Source organism: Grampus griseus (genome assembly GCF_964374135.1).
Source record: "Grampus griseus genome assembly, chromosome: 15".
Lineage (NCBI taxonomy): Eukaryota > Metazoa > Chordata > Mammalia > Artiodactyla > Delphinidae > Grampus > Grampus griseus.
In genome coordinates, this window is record NC_139009.1 from 62,912,042 (window position 1) to 62,932,150 (window position 20,109).

A 20,109-nucleotide genomic window follows, 5' to 3' on the forward strand; every position below is an offset into this window, starting at 1 on the left:
CCAGACTCTGGCTCTCCCAAATATTATTCGAGTTCTTCTACTCATTTATAAAGTTTAAAATAGCTTTCAAACTTAGCCATTAGACACCTTCACAAACTTAACACTTTTGCAACAGATTTTAAGTTTACTGAAATATAACCATCAAAAAAGAAAGTCCAAATTTTGATTACTAGCTTACCCATACCTTTATACAAAATGAGTGTTAACCCATATTATTTAGCCACATTCGTTAAGTTTTCATTAACTCTACTCAAAAAAAGGTCGAAACAATTCTAGCAATGATATTTTGAATGGACCTAAAATTAGGTATCTGTCATTTGAAACTCTAAAAATAATACTTCTCCTATAATAATGAAAAATGTGTTTGATGTGGGGAGGGGTGTCTTATGGATAAGCCGAGTACTAAATTTCAAGGTCAGAAAATTAGTAAGTCTAGTCTTTCCTCTTCCCTTTTCTCAATCTCACAACCAGGAATGTACAAAAAAGGTCAAGAGCTTGGTTAGCATGGTAAGAAGGAGACAACTTATTTTTTGTCTGGGACAGGTTTTAGCCACTGCATCCAGAGGCACAGTCTGTTCCTTGGGGGTGGGCCTGCTATTACAAGATGTTTAGTTCATTTAGGAACTTCCCTTTCTTCTAAGAGTTAAGAAAACATTTTTGCTACTAAATGATAAGCAAAGGTAACCTTCCACAGAACCTGCAAAAATCTCAAGTTTCACATTTAAATAGAAACAAGTGTGTTGAGACATACTTTCATCAGTCCTTCCTTTCTTTCAATATATTTTATTCTGATGAAGTTACAAAAGTAGATACAAAATATATTTTTTTAAAAGTACAGTTAACTGACTTAGAAAAATAGATAAAGCCCCTAAAGGTTTAAAAATACAAAATAAATTTTCATGTAAAGAACATTTAAAAATATTTTAGATGATAACCAAGACTAACTTAAACTATTTTAAATGTAGACCAAACATAGAATGTTGTTTTATAATAAATCTATAGCACACTGGTAATCCATTTGGATTTACAGAATACTTGTTTGGAAAAGAACCTGATAATGAGAGAAAACCCAAGTGAATTTCAATGCAGTTGCTTCAATAAAATTACTGCTATCACAGGTAATATCAATAGCATCCCCCAAAGCCCTTTACAGTCTGAAATATCAAAATCTAATGCAAAACAAAGGAACACTGAGGAACTACTTATCTTCCCTCTTTGCCAGAATTGTACAATAGTAAAAAACCAAATCCAGTTACTGAACTGATATTAGGAGGAAATAATGTCCCTGTTGAAGCTGCTTAGTTTGGTGTACCAGCTGGTATTTTCAGGCCAGAATTCTAGACAGGAGAGACAGCCTCATACAACCAGGCAAGGGTAACAACAGCATCATGACTGGAGTTGCTTAGAAACAAATTTCTAGGACTTATACTCTTCAGTAATGATTTATTTATGCTTATAAGGTGATGATGTTATGTTTAGAAGCTTCTCCACTTCTAATGTGACCTCACTGCTCAGAGAGAAGGCCAAGAGTATAATCAAGAAACCTCAACAATATTTGAAAAATTAAAATCACCACCAGAATTGTTCCTCTTGCATTACTAGAAAAACCTTCCTCTTGCTGTTATCAATGTAATCATGAATACAGATGTGCATTTCTCAAGCAGCTACATGAGCTAGGGATCTACAAGTCTAAGATGAAAGGAAATACTTTGTTAGCTGGCAGCTCACTAAAAATCACTTTATTCACAGTTTGGAGAATAAAGGATACATCTGGCTGTCAATACAAAAACTGTAGTACAAGGAAGTTGCACTATTTAAACAAAAACCTGCACTAAAATCATGGGTTGGACAGTACTTGCTAAATTATGCAGTTAATCCTATGGTGCTTTAATTTCCAGGCCTTTAAAAAAAACTTTCCAGGCCAGAAGTTTTTTTTAAAGGCCTGGAAATTAAAGCACCATAGGATTAACTGCATAATTTAGCAAGTACTGTCCAACCCATGATTTTAGTCAGGTGTGAAGGGCAGTGATCAGACACTGAGAGATGACTTCTGATTAGGAGGAGCCAGGCGAATGAGTGTTACTCAGGGAGATAAATCAAGATTGAGAGGAGTCAAAGAGAGACTGATTTCTTCCAACTTTAATCAAAGGTTGGCCCTCCAGCCAAGTCAGAAAGGTGTCATCCTCTCCCTATTCTCTCCCCTTCCTCCAACTCTCCTGTTCTCAACTCCCTGGCCTTGTATGTAAACAAATAATGTTAACACCAATGTTTAGATGCATTGTTGGTTAAGCCAGATTAGCTTGGGAACCTAGTAATGCTTTTATTTTTTTTTAAAAAAAAGGACATTCTGAATTACCTGAATTCCCAAATTACCAACAAATTTTAAAATTTATGTCCCATTATTAAGCTGCCTCTACTACTGTCCTAAATGTGGCCATCTTTAGTTAGTTTTTGGGCTGAGTCATGAAGAGAGGGAGGATTTCTACCACTGAAAATAAATGGAGAAAAGTGAGAATCCTTTTGTTTGATGATATGTGAAATATTAGAAATGATGAAAGTACAATCCTAGGTGAGAAATATTTCATTCCTTGCATACTTAAAGCCAACAATGTTCAAAGTCAAGAGTCAGTAACATTCTAGGTGGCATATAAAAACCGTCTTTCTTGTTTGGAAATGATCAACATAAACATACAGAATGTGTGACAGGGACTTTGGATATTCTTAAAACATGGATTATGGAATGTTTCATAGAGGGCTTTTCTCTTTTTTTTCATAAGGGATTTTTCTACTCTTTATTTCCCAAAACAACGATGTACGGTTTCAGCCTAAATCAGATAAAATGTTTTGTTTCCTTTAAAATTCTACATATATTTAAGAATTTATTGAAATTGGATTATTACAAAAATGGAGTTTCTAAGCAATTCTTTTCTTTACATTCTAGTGGAATAATAAAAATAAAACCCTATCAAATTTAACCTTAACCAAAGGTATCAAGATGGAAGATGGTGAGTACTTTGCAAAAAAAAATCATAGCTCTGAAACAAAGAACATTGATGAAATTAAAGTGTTGCCAGTCTGGCAAGTCTTTAGTAATATGTGTGCCTCATTACATTTTAAACAGTCTAAATCTTAGAAACCTAAAGAAAATTAGATCTTTTCTTCCTTAAAGATTCTTTTTATCCCAATAGAAATAGAATAATTTCAAGTTTTAATACAGAAACAAAACAGAATAAAATCCCAATCCATCCTTTGACTATTAACAGATGAAGTTTTCTTTTTTTTTTTTTTTAACTTATCCCATTTTGTCTCCTTTAAACATATTACCCCCCCTCGCCCAACACACACACACATTAAAGAACAGGCAGCACATCAAACTTTTAGCTGGGTTATAAAATGTGTACACCTTCAAGGTTTTTTATTGTGGTTTTCCTTACGTTTTATCCTTATTGGGATAAGGTTCGTGCATTTCTACACTACACTTAACTAAGTCTCAAGTCACAATAAAAACGTATAAAAGTAGTTTCTTTTTAAAGGAAAACTCAAAATAAAATAGTCAAGTACTCTGAGTACTTTCTTCCATTCTCCTATCCAAATTTTAAGGCCTCTGAAACAAACATGAATGAAAATAATGGTTTATGAGACCCAAATTTGTCATAATTTTTTGGAAGTTTTTCTTTTCTCAGCCAAAACCTACATATTAAAATTAATCTGAATGAAGCATTTCAAAATAAAAATCTGCAAGACGATCCTTAGATGCCTTAAAAAAATTATTTGATACACACACACTAAAAATTTAGATAGGTTTATGTGAATAAAATCCCAAATAAAGATTAAAAAATAAAGTCCTTTTAGAAATGACTTTGGTTACTCCCATACCACATGTCATATGATGATTTAAACTGCAATCATGGATTTTGAAAAAATATACATATATATAATCTTACCTATAAAAACACTAGCATACAAACTTCAAACTACAAGGTTATCCAAAGTGACACAAATGTTCTAAATCTTAAGGAAATTTTAGAACACCTCTTCTATTTGTAAAATAAAAGCAGAATAAAACTGATCTGTGATTGCATTATTAGGAAATTTGTTCTGGAAACCTGTTAATAAATTATTGGAAATTCTTAATATCCATCGTGCTGTCACCTGAAACAGAGTCGATCATCTTCTTCAGTAAAAGAGTAAGTAAACTAATAAACTACAGGTTAGTCCTCACATTCTACAACCAAGTATGGCTCTATGGCAGTAACAGCAGTGGTCACACAGTGCCTCAGATTCAGCTGTGTCCTGAATTTCTCACTCTGAAGGTATTAGGCCAACCTACCTTTGGGACAATTTTATCAGTAGACACAGACAATAGGTGTCTTTTTATCTTGTTTTCTTAAAGTTTGTATCACTAGTCTATAACAGAAAGCAACGAGATAGCTCTAGCAGTAGATGAAGCAAGAGGGTAACTGTTCTAGAAGAAAAATTTATCTGTCTTTCGATCCAAGCTTCTCAATTAATTCCTGAAGAGGTGCCAACTCACGCCTATCAATCAGATTAAACTCCTAAAATAAAGAAGAAAAATAAAATTTAAAAACAGATCTAAAATTAAAACTCTATAAATGTCATTGAGAAGGGCTTCCCAACCCTAGCTTTCTGAAATCCAAAAGAATGATGAAATAATCTCTATGAACATTTTAAAATGGGGTCATTTTTACTCCCTGTTTTAAAATACAGGGGACTTAATAAGTAAGCAACCGTACATATTAGCATGATCCTGTGTAAAATCAAAATCGTAAAATGTTTGCATTTACACAGAAATTATCTGAAAACTATACACTGAACCATTGATAGTGGCCTCATCTGGGGCAGCAGACCTTTTACTTTCGTATATCTATATCTACACTCTATCTATGCCATGCAATAATCTCAGAAGGAAAACAAAGAAGAGAGCACAGTACATTCTCCTTTGTGTGGTACATAGAATTGTGACATACAATATCTACTATAAAACTACCTGCTTTCCCTCCAAAATATCTAGAGAGACATATTTATATTTTACATATAGAATTATATATCTCGAAAGTTAGGCTAACGAGTCCCTATTCTTTGATATCTTTTTCAAACAGTGTGAATTATTTTGACTTTAAAAAGTTCTAATTCCAACTAAGGGCCCATAAGGAAATAGGCCACACCTCTGAAGAGGGTGGTTCTTTTTGAAGTTTCTAGCTGCTGGCTTTGTAAGATTTGGCCTGAAGTGGACTTCTGGAAACTTAACCCAAGATAGTAGCTAATGAGTTCTTCCAAAAGTTTCTCTTTTAGGCATAGACATCTCATGAAACAACCCAACCATAGATGTTTTCCCATGGCATCCCTTTACCCAGCGGGGGCGATGGAACAGGAGGGGATGGACAAGCTTTCTTGAGTGTTTGGTGCTTCTTGTCATATCTTAACCAGAGACCTGGGGCAGGTCTCTCCAGAGGCAAAAGGTCCAAAATGGGGGTAATGGTTTCTATGCTGCTACGCACATCAAAGAAATAAACATGGAAAAGGGAACAAAACACGAGAACCCTGCATGCTTAGCTCTACATCTATAAATAAGACTCTAAAAATTACTCTATATAAACTACCAATCCGGATATGTCCAGGTCAAAGGACACAAAAGTCAACGCAGTTCAACTTACCTGAACAAAGAAAATAAAGTGCTTAAAGGAGGTGTTGAGGTGGGCCTCCTCCTGCAGCTGCATCACAGAATCAAAGTGCTGGTGATAAATATGGGCATAAACCCTGAACAGACGCTTTAGAATGGTCTTTGCCACAGACATAAAGTTTTTAGGAAATGGGACACCTGTAATATAGGTATGTATCAATCAGTCTTTTATCAATTCAAGAAAAATAGCAGAAAAGTTTAGATGCTGAAATGAGCAACTCCAATACACAAATTCACAAATACAAGCCTATTTCCATTTTTTTTAAAAGGCAAGGGAAACCCCCCCCCAAACCTAAGTATATGAGGTATCCTCACATACCACACTTTTCCTGACTGCCTCAGAATAGTAGACACAGGTATCAAGTTATGCAAGATGATGAGGAATCAAAAACAATTTTAGTTGTTTAATACAGGAGAGTTTCTTCCTAAAATTAAATGCAACCAGTTTTTTCTTCTTTTTGGCTGCACGTCGTGGCATGTTGGGATCTTAGTTCCCCAACCAGGGATTGAACCCACGCCCCCTGCACTGGAAGCACGGAGTCTTAACCACTGGACCACAAGGAAAGTCCTGGAGAATAAGTATTTTTGACTATAAATAGAAAATTTTTACTTTTTGCAATTTTTAACTCTAAAAAAATTTTTTTACACAAACACATACACACTCAACCAGGACTGGAAACTCTCCCGAGCAAAAAAAAAAAGAAAGGCACACTTTGAGTCATTATTATCTACTGTCTACAAATAAAAAGTATTTCCTCGGGGCTTCCCTGGTGGCGCAGTGGTTTAGAGTCCGCCTGCCGATGCAGGGGACACGGGTTCGTGCCCCGGTCCAGGAAGATCCCACATGCCGCGGAGCAGCTGGGCCCGTGAGCCATGGCCGCTGAGCCTGCGCGTCTGGAGCCTGTGCTCCGCAACGGGAGAGGCCACGACAGTGAGAGGCCCGCGTACCGCAAAAAAAAAAAAAAAAAAAAAGAAAGGTATTTCCTCTTCTGAAGTACTCTGAAAAGCCAGTTTTCCTTCTTAAACTAGGAGTCCTCAACTTTTTATTTAATTTTTTAAAGTGCTATTTTCATTTTCCTATAGTCTAAGAAGGGGAATAATACTTTCTGTAAAGGGGAGGAATGGCACCTCCCTAGTTTTCAAAGAATATAAACACCTCCTTAGAAAAGAACTGGGAGAGGACTTAGTCATCTCTCTCCAAGCACTGCAGGTGGGGATGTGACTGGTTGCATTCCTGAGAATTTTGGTTGACAAGACCAATGTTTCTTAGAAAACAGGGACAGGAGAAAGACAATACAACTGGCACTGTGTGTAGCTAACAAACACATAAGAAGGCATCTGCTTCCAAAATAACCTAGATTAGTTGGCCTTAAAGGTCTGTTCCACTACACTACTCTTGAACATATTGTTTTCTCTAATCTTTCAGAAAACAAAGGCTGTCACTTTCTCCTTCCCTGCATTTTGTATTCTTTATTTCTCAACCAGTCCTTAATAGCTTGAAATTTAGTATAGTTTGCTCTTGTTAGCTGATTTGTGTGTGTGTGTGTGTGTGTGTGTGTGTGTGTGTGTGTGTGTGTATGTGTGTGTGTCCCCACCCCCCACCCTTAGTCTTGGTAACAACTTGCCTTTTCACACATTATTCTGGGGCTTATGGACATGTTTTTTCTGGACTTGGTCTTATATTCATGTACTGAAAAGATGGATTTAAGTCAAATCCTTTTTCTCTCAGAATTCGCAAATGGGCCCCATGCTATTAAAAAGAACATTAAGAATTTTTTAAAAAGAATTAAAAAAAAACAAAGAAAAAAACATTAATAAGTTGGATATATTTGTTTAAAAATGAATAATAGACAGTTTTGTCTAATAAGAATAAATAATTAGCATAAGTAAGCTCTGGATAATAGCCTAATGAAGGGGGAAAGAATTCCAGAACATTAGGATAAAATACTGAAGAACTGGGAAGCCGAGGAAAGAGAATAATGACAAAAGTATTCTTTACCTCCATAAGAGGGAGACTTTAATAAAGAAATATACAAGTGATTTGTTTTAATCTAAGCAGCACTTTCCAAGCTGAATTTAACATTCAGGCACACCCTATACACAATAAAGGATCTATGAGAAAGGAAACAAAAGGTTTTATAGAAAGGAAAAGTTGACCAAAAACAAACAGACCAAACAACATGATATAAATTTTTCTCCTGAAAGAGCCTCTGATTAGACTTCAAAAAGGAATCTGCTATGTTCTGAATGTTTGTGTCTCCCTCAAAATCATGTTGAAATTCTAACCCCCTAGATGATGGTACTAAGAGGTGGGGCCTTTGGGGGTGATTAGGTCATAGGGCATCTGCCCTCATCAATAGGATTAGTGCCCTTATAAGAAAAAACTCAACAAAGATGATTTCCCTCTCTGCCATGTGCGGATACAACAAAAACACTGCTTTTTGCTATCTGTAAACCAGGAAGAGGACTTATGACAGAACTTGACCATGCTGGCTCCTGATCTTGGACTTGCAGACTTCAGAACTGTGAGAAATACATCTCTATTGCTTATAAGCCCTCCAGTCTCCAGTACTTTTTGTTATAACAGCCCGAACAGACAAGACAGAATCCAACAATATGTTGTTCATAAGATACCCTTATACTGAAAGTGACAAGGACCAATCACATCCATGAATACCAATGCCAAAATCTTAATCAAAATAGCAGAAATAAAAAAAATACTCTTGCAGCGGAACATTAAAAAAAAATGGAGAAAACCTTATGATCAACAACAGATACTAGAAGAGTATCTGATAAAACCCTATAACCAACTTGATTTTTAAAAATTCACATACCTCTAACCAAAAGCAAGATTCCTACTTAATGCTGAAATACTAGAAGCACTCACATAAAAGTATACAAGAAAAGGATGTTTGCCATCATCACCATTAATCAGTACTGCTCTGGAAGTACTAGTTATTGCAATTAGATAAGAGTTACACAAGCAGTATATTTATCAGAAAAGAAGAGGTGAAATTAATATTATCTTAGTATGACGTAACTATATACTTTAAAAACTCAAGAAAACCAATCCAAAAGAAACAATCAGAATAGTTTTCCTATATACTAAACAATAACCAGTTAGAAACCAGATTATCAATAAAAACATTAAGTGCCTAGGAATAAACTTAAGAAACCTGAAGGACTAGCATAAAGTAAAATACAGAATCTTACACGAGGAAATAAGAAATAATTAAAAGACATGAATAAATGAATATGAATTGTTCTTGGATAGGAAGACTCAGTATTGTCAAGAGAACGAGAATCCCTACATTAATCTACAAATTGAATGAAATCATAATAAAAATCTCAGTTTTTATTTTTTTACCTTGCAAAATGTTTCTAAATTCTTTGGAAGAACAAATTTTCCAGAATAGCTGTAAGTATTCTGAAAAAGAAGAGCAAGGAAGAGAGACTAGCCCTACAAGATGTTCAAAGATACATAGCCATGGTAATTAAAACAGTGTGGAATTTCTAAAACAATAGATAAAGAGATTAAAAGACTCCAAGATATATGTCAATTTGGTGTACACATATGATAATGAGGGGATAAAAGACACATGTATTCGATAAATGGTACTGGACAAACTAGCATTTATAGTTGGAAAAAAGTAAAGGGAGCACTGAGAAAAAATTCCTGACAGAACAAAGATTAAAATAAAATGCAAAAACAAAACCACAAAAGTACTAAATAAAAGCATGGACAAATATTTTATAATCTGTAAGTAGGAAAATCCCTTCTAATCATTGTATTAAAATCCAGACATCATAAAGGGAAAGATTAATAGGTCAAAATAAGAACATTATACATAGAAAAAAACCTCATAAACAAGACAATACGGCAACCCAGGGAAAAAATACACACAACATGCATGACAAAGAGCTAATAACCTTAACATAAAGAAATAGAAAAAGGGTATAAACAGAAAACACACAAGGATCAATAAACCAAAAAATGCTCAATGTTATTGATATTTTTTAGAATGTACATTATACTAGAAATTTATTTACCCATATTAGAAAAGATGAAAAACTGAGTAACAACTAGTACTGATGAAGAAACACAGGCAGACACAAACATGGCTAGAAGGAGTATACATTCACAAACTTTTTGGAGAGGAATTTGGCAGTCTTTATTACATTTTTTTATAGTAACAGAGCATTAAAAAGACAATAACACACTTATCTTTTAAAAAGCAAATTAGTTCTACAACATTAACTCACCAATTTTAGAAGGAAAAAGAGTTTCATCATCAAGTTGATCCTGAACCCAAGTCATCAAATAGTCAATGTATTTTGGTGCAGAACATTTGATTGGCTTTTTAATATTAGTACCATCTGCCCAATGATATTCATATCTGGAGAGAAAAAAGTTTTAGTGATAAAGTTTTCAAAAACATGTTGCAACTTGTAATCAAAGTAGGTTCACAGTTTGTCAACAGAAGTTATATATATAGTACTATAGTATAGTATAGTATAAATTTTTAGTAAATTACCTAAAGTTCTACTGAAGATTACTTGAGAGTTCCCTGTAGAAGTACAGTTGACGCTTGAACAATGTGGGTTTGAACCACACAAGGTCCACTTACAAACAGATATTTTTCAATAGTAAATACTACAAGATCCACGGTTGGTTGAATCTGTAGATGCAGAGAACCATGGATACGGAGGGCCGACCATAGTTACACTGTATTCTGAAATGTGATGGTAATAAATGGAAAAGAAAAGGAAGCCAGTGTGGCAGCTGGCTGTGCCAGAATCTGTTTTACAACACAGCCCTGAGAAAAACAAAGGAACTGCATTCCTGTCTGTTAGACAGAGGGTGCTGAGGACTGGGTAAGGTGCTGATGGATCCACCACATTCTGAGCTTGTTGGCCATTAAGTAATCATCAACAGAGCCAAGATTATAAAACCCTGTTTCTTGGAGAGGGTTTTAAAGAAACAATCTTAGGCATGCGTCTTTTTCTACCTCACCTTTGCTGAGCTAGAATGATTAATAAGACTTAATCAAAACTTCACTGTGTGAAGCATTTAAGCCAAAGATAGTTTGAGGAATAAAACTTAACACTTCACAAAATAAAAAACATCTCTCCTAAAATAACATAATAAAAATAGGACTCAAATTCATTGGGGCCCTTCCTTTTTTTCCTTTACATCTATAGCAAATTCAGAAAGGACTATTTTTTCCCAAGAGGTAAATATCTTGCTACCATCTGTCATCACATAAAATCAATCATTTGTTATAGGAAAAAAGGCCGGAAGGACACACTAAAATGTTAATTCCATCACATCTTAACTTTATGGGTGATAAAGAGTTCCATCTCTTTCTCAACATTTCTAGAAATTTATGATAGTCAAAAAAATTTTAATCTAGCATTTTTAAGCCAGATAACTAAAGCAGCACAATTTGGAGGTAACTAACAGTAAAAAGCACAACAACAAAAAAATCAAATATTAAAGGGTCAACTAAAAACTATTCCAAGAAATTAATTTAAAATCCAGAAACAGAACCATAAATATTAATAAAATTGAAAAAAATAACGTTTGTAAAAGCAAGATAAATCTAACTCAAATTTCTTTACTTTCAATCCTACTACTGAATATTCATACTTAATATAATGCAATTATAAAAAATCAAAATACTGGGTACCACATACCGAACTATTTAATAACTAAAAGCTTATAGGTAAACTTTTTGTTTTCACAAGCAAATGGGTAAGAAAAACAAGTCTTCATTATTTAATTTATATCAATTGGTGATTAGCTTTATTTGGTAATAATTCAAATACCTATATAATAGCCAGTATATGTACCTTGGACCTGCAGACATGACTGGACAGCTTGCTTCAGTGCAGAATTCTGTGATAGTTCCATATAACATGTTGATCTGGTTGAAGAAATCCACAGCTGGAAAGATAATAGCAAAACTGTGTTAAAATGTCTGTGTAAACACAACAAAACATCAGACCTCTCAGTCGGAGGATTCAGCCAAGAATCCTTAGGAGATTCAACAATCCAGGGGCACATAAATTCTCTTTCTAAGTTGTTACACCTAAGTAAAGTTAACTTTTAATATACATTAACTTTTAATATACTAAGCTTTTAAACAGTCTGTAAGCAGGAAAATAAAATATTAGGGATAATTCTAACGTAATGGTGATTATTACATTAGAATATACAATTTGATCATATACAAGCAAATGAAAAAATCCATAGCTTCTTACCAATCTGGACCAGACAATATCATTTGTGTTGGGAAAGAGAAAAAAATCGTTGCAGAATATACTGGGAGGGAGGTGTATCAGCTGTGTCGGGCATTTAAAAAATCTAGTTCATCATAAAAAATTGAGACCTAGTGCATATTGAGGACATAAAAAAGACAGGAGATAATGCCCCTTCCCCTAGAGTCTCCAGCTAACAAAAGGGACAAAATTAAAAGAGAGGAGTAATACAACATATAAGAAGATAGCATACAAAGGCCAACAATAAGTGCTAGAAGAGTTCAGAGAAAAGGCAACATCTCGAGGAGCTGAGATAGTCAAGGAGTACTTCCTAAAGGAGCTTCAGCTAGATCTGGAAGAAAACAGAAGAGGAAGGGGGTAAGAAATGAACTTAACTGAGTGAAACATATTACTCTGTGCAAAGAGAACCACATAAGCCTTGGCAAGCTTTTTAAAAAGTGTCTTAGTTCCCCATCTAAAAGACTACCTAAAAAATCAACTAGGGCTTTTCCAAGTTTCTTAGAAAACAAATCAATATTCCACCATGTCAAAAGGAATTTTATACAAAACTCCCTCACTTATAAACCTTCCTCTTAAATTAGTCATGTTTCTAAGAAAGTAATACTTAGGCATTCAATTCATTCAAAACAAAGAGTGTGCCCAGATGGTGTGCTGGTTTATTGATCTGTTCTCAAAATACGGTCCAGAGATCCCCTGTTTCAGAGGGGAATCTGTGAGGTCAGAAACATTGTAATTGCTCTGAATTTTCACTCTCTCTCAGGAGGCACAGTGGAGTTGTCCAGAGGCTCCATAATGTATGACATCACAACAGACTGAATGCAGAAGCAGATATGAGAATCCAGCCAACCTCCTATTAAGTCAGACATTAAATAAGATTTGCAAACCTGTAAAACAATGCCACACTTCTCACTAAAATTTATTTTGGAAAATAGTCATTTTTCATAAAAATATATTTATGTTAACATGTATTTTAAAATAAGTATTTAAACTTGCTCAGTTTTAATTTCTAACACAGTATCACTAAATATAACCCACATAATTAAAAGCCCTTTAAGGTTCTCAATAATTTTTAAGAGAATAAAGGGATCCTGGAACCAAAAGGTTTGAGAACAGTTGATTAGAGCATTAAGTCTCAAAGAAAAATTGAAAGCTGAAGGTCAACAGATGCCTTCAGAATAAAAGATGATATACAGATGGCCAACAGACACATGAAAAGATGCTCAACATTGCTAATTATTAGAGAAATGCATATCAAAACTACAATGAGGTACCACCTCACACCAGTCAGAATGGCCATCATTAAAAAGTCAACAAATAACAAATGCTGGAGAGGATGTGGAGAAAAGGGAACCCTCCTACACCGTTGGTAGGAATGTACCAATAAATTGGTGCAGGCACTGTGGAAAACAGTATGGAGGTTCCTCAGAAAACTAAAAATAGAGTTACCACATGATCCAGCAATCCCACTCCTGGGCGTATATCTGGACAAAACTATAATTCAAAAACATACATGCACCCCTATGTTCATAGCAGCACTATTCACAATAGCCAAGACATCGAAACAACTTAAATGTCCATCAACAGATGAATGGATAAAGATGTGGTACATATATACAATGGAATATTACTCAGCCATAAAAAAAGAACGAAATATGGGACTTCCCTGGCGGTCCAGTGGTTGAGACTCCACACTCTCAATGCAGGGGGCATGGGTTCAATCCCTGGTCAGGGAACTGAGATCCCACATGCCTCACAGTGCAGCCAAAAAAAAAGAGAACAAAATAATGCCATTTGGACCTAGAGATTATAATACTAAGTGAAGTAAATCAGAAAGAGAAAGATGAATACCATATGACATCACTTATATGTGGAATCTAAAATATGACACAGGGGCTTCCCTGGTGGTGCAATGGTTAAGAATCCACCTGCCCAGTGCAGCAGACATGGGTTCGATCCCTGGTCCAGGAAGATTCCACGTGCCGCGGAGCAACTAAGCCCATGAGCCACAGCTACTGAGCCTGCGCTCTAGAGCCCACGAGCCACAACTACTGAGCCCACGTGCCACAACTAATGAAGCCCCCATGCCTAGAGCCTGTGCTTTGCAACAAGAGAAGCCACCAGGATGAGAAGCCCTCACACCGCATGTAGAGCAGCCCCCGCTCACTGCAACTAGAGAAAGCCCACACACAGCAACCGAATACCCAATGCAACCAAAAATAAATAATTAAAATCAATAAATTTTAAAAATAATAAAAATTTAAAAATAAAATAAAATATGACACAAATGAACCTATTTATGAATCAGAAACAGAATCATGGACATAGAGAACAGACTGGTGGTTGCCAAGGGGGAAGGGGTTGGGGGAGGGATGGAGTGGGGGGGCTGCGGTTAGCAGATGTAAGCTTTTATATATAGAATGGACAAACAAGGTCCTACTGTATAGCACAGAGAACTATATTCAATATCCTATGGTAAACCATAATGAAAAAGAACATAAAAAAAAGATGTATGTATATGTATAACTGAATCACTTTGCTGTATAGCAGTAATTAACACAACACTGTAAATCAACTGTACTTCAATTTAAGAGAAATCAAAAAAAAGAATGAAAGATAATAATTTGAATAAGGTTACAAAAAAGGGGTCTTTTCTGAATAGATAATATGTCACATGGTTCACATGCCAAAAGATAGATAAAAATATACAGTGAAAAATCTAAGTTCCAACCACTCCAACTTCCCCCCTACACACAGGTAACTACTATACTAATTTTTTCTGTGTCGTGCCCCCTAAGTTTCTTTATCCCATCTAACACAAAAGATAACACATTACATAGTTCTACACCTGATTTTTTTTCTCTTAGTAATATGAATAATGGCTTTTTAATGAGTTGAGAAAAATAAAATTTTTCTTAATGTGGCTACTAGAAAATTTTAAATTCCATTTGTAGCTCACAATGTATTTATTTCTATTGGACCACACTGACCAAGGCAATGATTATCAACAGTTGAATACCACATAAAAAGACAACTAGACACTATGGAAATATCTACACTGTTGGAAGTATATACCACCACCTACGAAGTAGTGTTAAACAAAATCAAACCTGAATCTGATCAAAGCTCCACATCTGTTCTAACATGGTAGCCACTAGACACACAGGGCAATTTACGTTAAAATGAAGTTAAATTTAAAATTCACTTCCAGTCACAGTAGCCACATTTCAAGTGCTAAATGGCCACAGTGAAGATATACAACATTTGCCTAATCACAGAAAGTTCTCTTGGACAGTGCTGCTCTAGATTTAACATTTACAGGAAATAAAAGAACAAGATAATGGACGCCTTGGGGATGTTATCAGCAAAACTCATTCTGTAGAAAACAAACTGGTTTCTTCAACAACAACAAAAAGACCAAGGAAAAATAACTGCAATGAAGGGCAACCTGTGAATTAAGAGATTCAAGAAACATATGTACAGGGCTTCCCTGGTGGCGCAGTGGTTGAGAGTCCGCCTGCCGATGCAGGGGACACGGGTTCGTGCCCCGGTCCGGGAAGATCCCACATGCCGCGGAGCGGCTGGGCCCGTGAGCCATGGCCGCTGGGCCTGCGCGTCCGGAGCCTGTGCTCCGCAACGGGAGAGGCCACAACAGTGAGAGGCCTGCGTACGGCAAAAAAAAAAAAAAAAAAAATTTAAAGATTCCTGGAACAACTAAAATTCCTAATAGACTTAAACCCTATCATCCAGAACTGATCTCATCTCAGAAATGATAGACACTAATATTCAAACCTCTAGCCTCAGCATATCCTTCCATGTCATGCCCTTACTTCTTGAATTCAGAGTGACTTTCAGCTCATGGGTCCCTCTGTTTTCTCCCAATCTCTCAATTTTCTTCTGACTACTCCTAACTCACAATAATCAAGTGACTGACCATAACAACTGCACTTGACTTTTCTGTATACACAGGCAGATGAAAGCTGCTGGGAGTGGGGGCACAACTATGAAGATGGATTCCTACAAAGTCATGTCCACCACAGGTAGAATCTTTGTATTTATCAATCTTTCATTTGACCTTACTCAGCAATTCAGACCATTCTCTCAGAGATAACCCCAAAGTACTTTTCATTTCTCCTCAGGTCTCTCTCTATTTAACCACACAAGCTATAATCAGGTACACTCTGAAGAGAACACACTTTGGATGTATTTGCACTTACATGTTTCTTTACAGATAATCTGTTTTACTAAGACAGCTACATCCATAAGAAAGTTCATTAACAAAAACATTTTAGCAAAATCTTCTTATAAACCAGTAAAGTTGAAAGTTATTAAGAACTTACTGTTAACCGCAATCCATTCATTGAGGTCCTCTCCCTCTGGCAACATAACAGCTTGTCTCAGATTCCCACTTCCTAGAGTTGCTTCTGCATGTTTTAAGAGTTCATACTGATGAGATCCTTCAGGGATATTCTTCTTTGGTTTGAATGTTTTAGAAGAGCGGCTACTACTGTTAGGTTAAAAGTAAAAGTACATCAATTTTTAGGACTGGAAGCAGAATGACAATTTTAGGCATATAAATTGTTTTGAAATTTAAAAATATTCCCTGAAAAGTGCCAAGATGGGGGGTAGGGGAGGAGAGAATAAACACAATAAAAGAAAGAGTTATATTTTTTCCCCTACATAGAAACAGGATTAGCAGCACAATTTCACACAGAAGGCAATTTTGCTATGCCTCATGAAGCAGTCTGGTGTAACAGAAAGGGCACCTTAACCAAAAGAAGAAAAAACCTGGATTCTAGTTCTTGATCTGCCACTAACTCTGTGACTGCCTGAGAAACCTAACCTCCTTTGGCCTCAATTTTCACCTAATAGTGCTGTGAGGGTGTTAGCTTTAAGGTTCGTATAGCTCAAAAATCCAGTTTTCTGTATCAAAATATTTGTGATGCCATCAAAGCAAACCAGAGAAGTAGCACTAACATTTTAGAGTTTATAGCACAGAAAATAAATGAGACAACTGGTTTTGGGGGGGGAAAAACAAGTTTTTATTCCTAACTCACACCATTCATAAGGAAGGTCTTCCTAACATGACACAAAGCCCAGAAAAAATGGACAGCTTTCTAACGGTAACAATTAAAACTTCAGTAATTCAGAACAAGGAGACAAGTAGCCAAAAAAAGTACTTGCAACATATATTAAAAATATTAACTAAATTATAAAGGGCTTTTATAATCTGTTAAGAAAAAGGCAAAGAATGCTTTAGAAAAATGGGCTAAGGAGATGAATACACAATTCAGAAAGAAAAACAGAATGACAAATGAACATATGAAAAGCTGTTCAATTAAAATTAGATTTATTTTTCCTTAACCTGTCAGAAATCAGAACAATTACATTAAGTGTGGGATAGGGTAGAGCGAAATTAGTACTTTAATTCACTAATGGTCAAAGTGCATTAACATTTTAAGAGGGCAACACGGCAATATCTATTAACACTGAAATGCTTCTCAATCCATCCCTTCTACTTCTAGGTGTCTCTCCTCGATATGGATAAGGATGTGTTTCCCAAGATTATTTTTAATAGCGAAAAACCTGGAAATGATCCTAGAGCTTACTGGTAGAGGAATGAATAACTATGATACATCTATATCATGGAATACCATACAGTAGTTAAGAATAACAAGATAGAGGTACTTGTATTCACACCAATAGATCTCAATACATGCTTAAACATATTACAGAATGAAATGTACAGCAGAAGCCCATTTTGTAAATGCATAGAAAGTGTCACCCATCAAACTAATCGTGGTGATTACTGCTAGGAAGGGGAAGGGAATAAAACTGAGGACTTTCACTTTACCTGGGTAATTTGAATTTTAAATAAGACTGATTATGAAGTAAAAAGGAGTTATGAAAACAATAAAAATCAAATATGGAAAGTTTGTGTTTAACATGATAAAGAGCTAAAGTTAATAAGGAAGTACTAAATTAGAGGGAATGGCCCTTTCAATAGAAACAAGCTGTGAATGACAGGTAGCTAAATATTTTCCGTACTTAGCAAGAAATGATGTCTCAAGGTTCAGTAAGATCTTCATCTAAATTAAGACTTTCGTGCTTCAAATGGCACCATCAAGACAGTGAAAAGAATCCACAAAGTAGGAGAAAATATTGCAAATCATAGATGTGATAAGGGACTTGTATCCAGGATAAAGAATTTTTACAACTTAAAACCAAAAAGACAACCCCATTTAAAAAATGGTCAAAGGATCTGAATAGACATTACTCCAAAGAAGATACACAAATGGCCAATAAGCACGCAAAAAAATGCTCAACATCATTAGTCATTAAGGAAATGCCAATTAAAATCACAATGAGATAGCATTTCACGTCCACTTAGGATGGCTATAATCAAAAATGCAATTAACAAGTGCTAGGGAGGGTGTGGGGAAATTGAAACTCATACAGTGCTGATGGGAAGGCAAAATGGTGCAGTGCTTTGAAGAAGTCTGGCAGTTCCTCAAAAGGTTAAACATAGTTACCATATAACCAGGCAATTCCCAAGAGAAAGGAACACACACGTACATCCAAGTTTATAGCAGTATTATTCATAATAACCAAAAGCAGAAACTCAAATGTCCATCAACAAAACAAAGTTTAAAAGAAATAAAGAGCCTCACATTTAGGTCCAAAAAGCAAATAAGAACTGTGCATCCACAAAACAGAAAAAAAGACTGGGGGGTGGGGGGAGGGTAGTGGTGGTTTCTAGTAATATGGAAATTTGCAATTAAAATATAAATCATAAAGATTTTTTAAATGCTAATCATACTCTGAAGACTATACGCTTAAAAAAATAATCCAAAGGAGGGGAAAAGCGATTTAGACTAAGATAGTCTCAGTAGTCCTATTTTATAATAGCAAAATACTAGAAAGAATCCAAACTTCTCACAATAAGAAACGGGGTAAACTCTGGTTATGAAACACTATTTTAGATGTCAAGTATGTGGGTGATGCCCATAACTGAAAATGGATTATTTATTCGCTCATACAATACATATTTAAGCAACATGCTAGGTAAAGAGAGCCACCTGAGAAAAATAAGGTGCTAGAGCAATGCTTCTCAAACCTTAATGCGATTAAGAATCATCAGAGAATTTACAAACTTTCCCATTGAAGGCTCCTTTGGGCCCAGACGTTATCTCTAAAATAGGATTCTACTGAGTTAAAAAGAAGTTAGTTAATTATACAAATTCACAAAGTGGGCTGAATCAGAATCGGATGCAAGGCCCGCAGCTTAACTTCAGCGGCACTCCCACATTTTCCTGGGGCGGCATTTTTCCGCGGGGGTAATTTAATACTGACGATAATAAAGCTGGACGTACGGTGGAGTAAAAATCTAAGTCAGCATGCATCGTTACTAAAAGGCTCGAGACTCAAGACAAATTGAGACCCCCCAGATCGTCCCTCTGCCCTCAGGTGCCCTCGGGCGGAAAAGTCTGGAGGCACTACCGGCCTCAGGGCCTTTCTACTCCCCAACCTTCTCGCTCCGCTTCCTTTGCCTCGACCTTCATCTCCCTCTGCTTCTGCCCACATCCAAGCCTCTCCCGTGACCCAGAGCGTGGGCAAAGCAAGCGCCGGGCACCCGACCCCGGCCCCGGGGACCCGCCCTCGCCTCAGGCGTCCGTCCGCCCCTCCGGGCCTCGGCCCTCAGTCCTGGAGCCCTAGACCGGGCCACACTCACAAGAGGAAGCTCATCTTCTATCCTCGGAGGGGAGGGGAGGGGCCGCTGGCCCCTGCCGCGGACAGGATTCGGAGCCGGCGCGGGACCAAGGGGGAGCTGAAGGTCCTCAGCCAGCGGACAGCGGAAGCCCGCGCCGCCGCTGCTCCGGGCCGGGATCGAGCTGGGGCAAGCAGGTGAAAGCAACTGCACCCGCCTCTCCCCCCTCCCCCACCTTACAGACCCAAAATGCGGAACCAGCAAAATCTCGCGAGCTAAGGCTTCGTTCTGCTCCTCCCCGCTGAGAGGGTCTCGAGAGGCCGCTTTTCGCACCGCCCGCTCCTCCGCCTCAGCCAATCAGCAGCCTCTAGGCCGGGACTTCCGCTGCCGGAGGCGTGGTGGAATTGCGGTCTTCGGACTG

General features: G+C 36.6%; 1 protein-coding gene across 1 annotated transcript; it reads right to left on the bottom strand.

The window, feature by feature from the left end:
* Positions 1–787: 787 nt before the first annotated feature.
* MOB1A (MOB kinase activator 1A) lies at positions 788–19,917 on the bottom strand. Its single transcript, XM_082672427.1, has 6 exons — positions 19,713–19,917; positions 16,321–16,487; positions 11,555–11,648; positions 9,965–10,098; positions 5,676–5,839; positions 788–4,556 (listed from the first exon to the last, which is right to left on the bottom strand). The coding sequence occupies exons 1-6, from the start codon at positions 19,724–19,726 to the stop codon at positions 4,479–4,481; spliced, it is 651 nt and encodes a 216-aa protein (XP_082528553.1). The 5' UTR covers positions 19,727–19,917; the 3' UTR covers positions 788–4,478.
* Between the last annotated feature and the right edge of the window lie 192 nt (positions 19,918–20,109).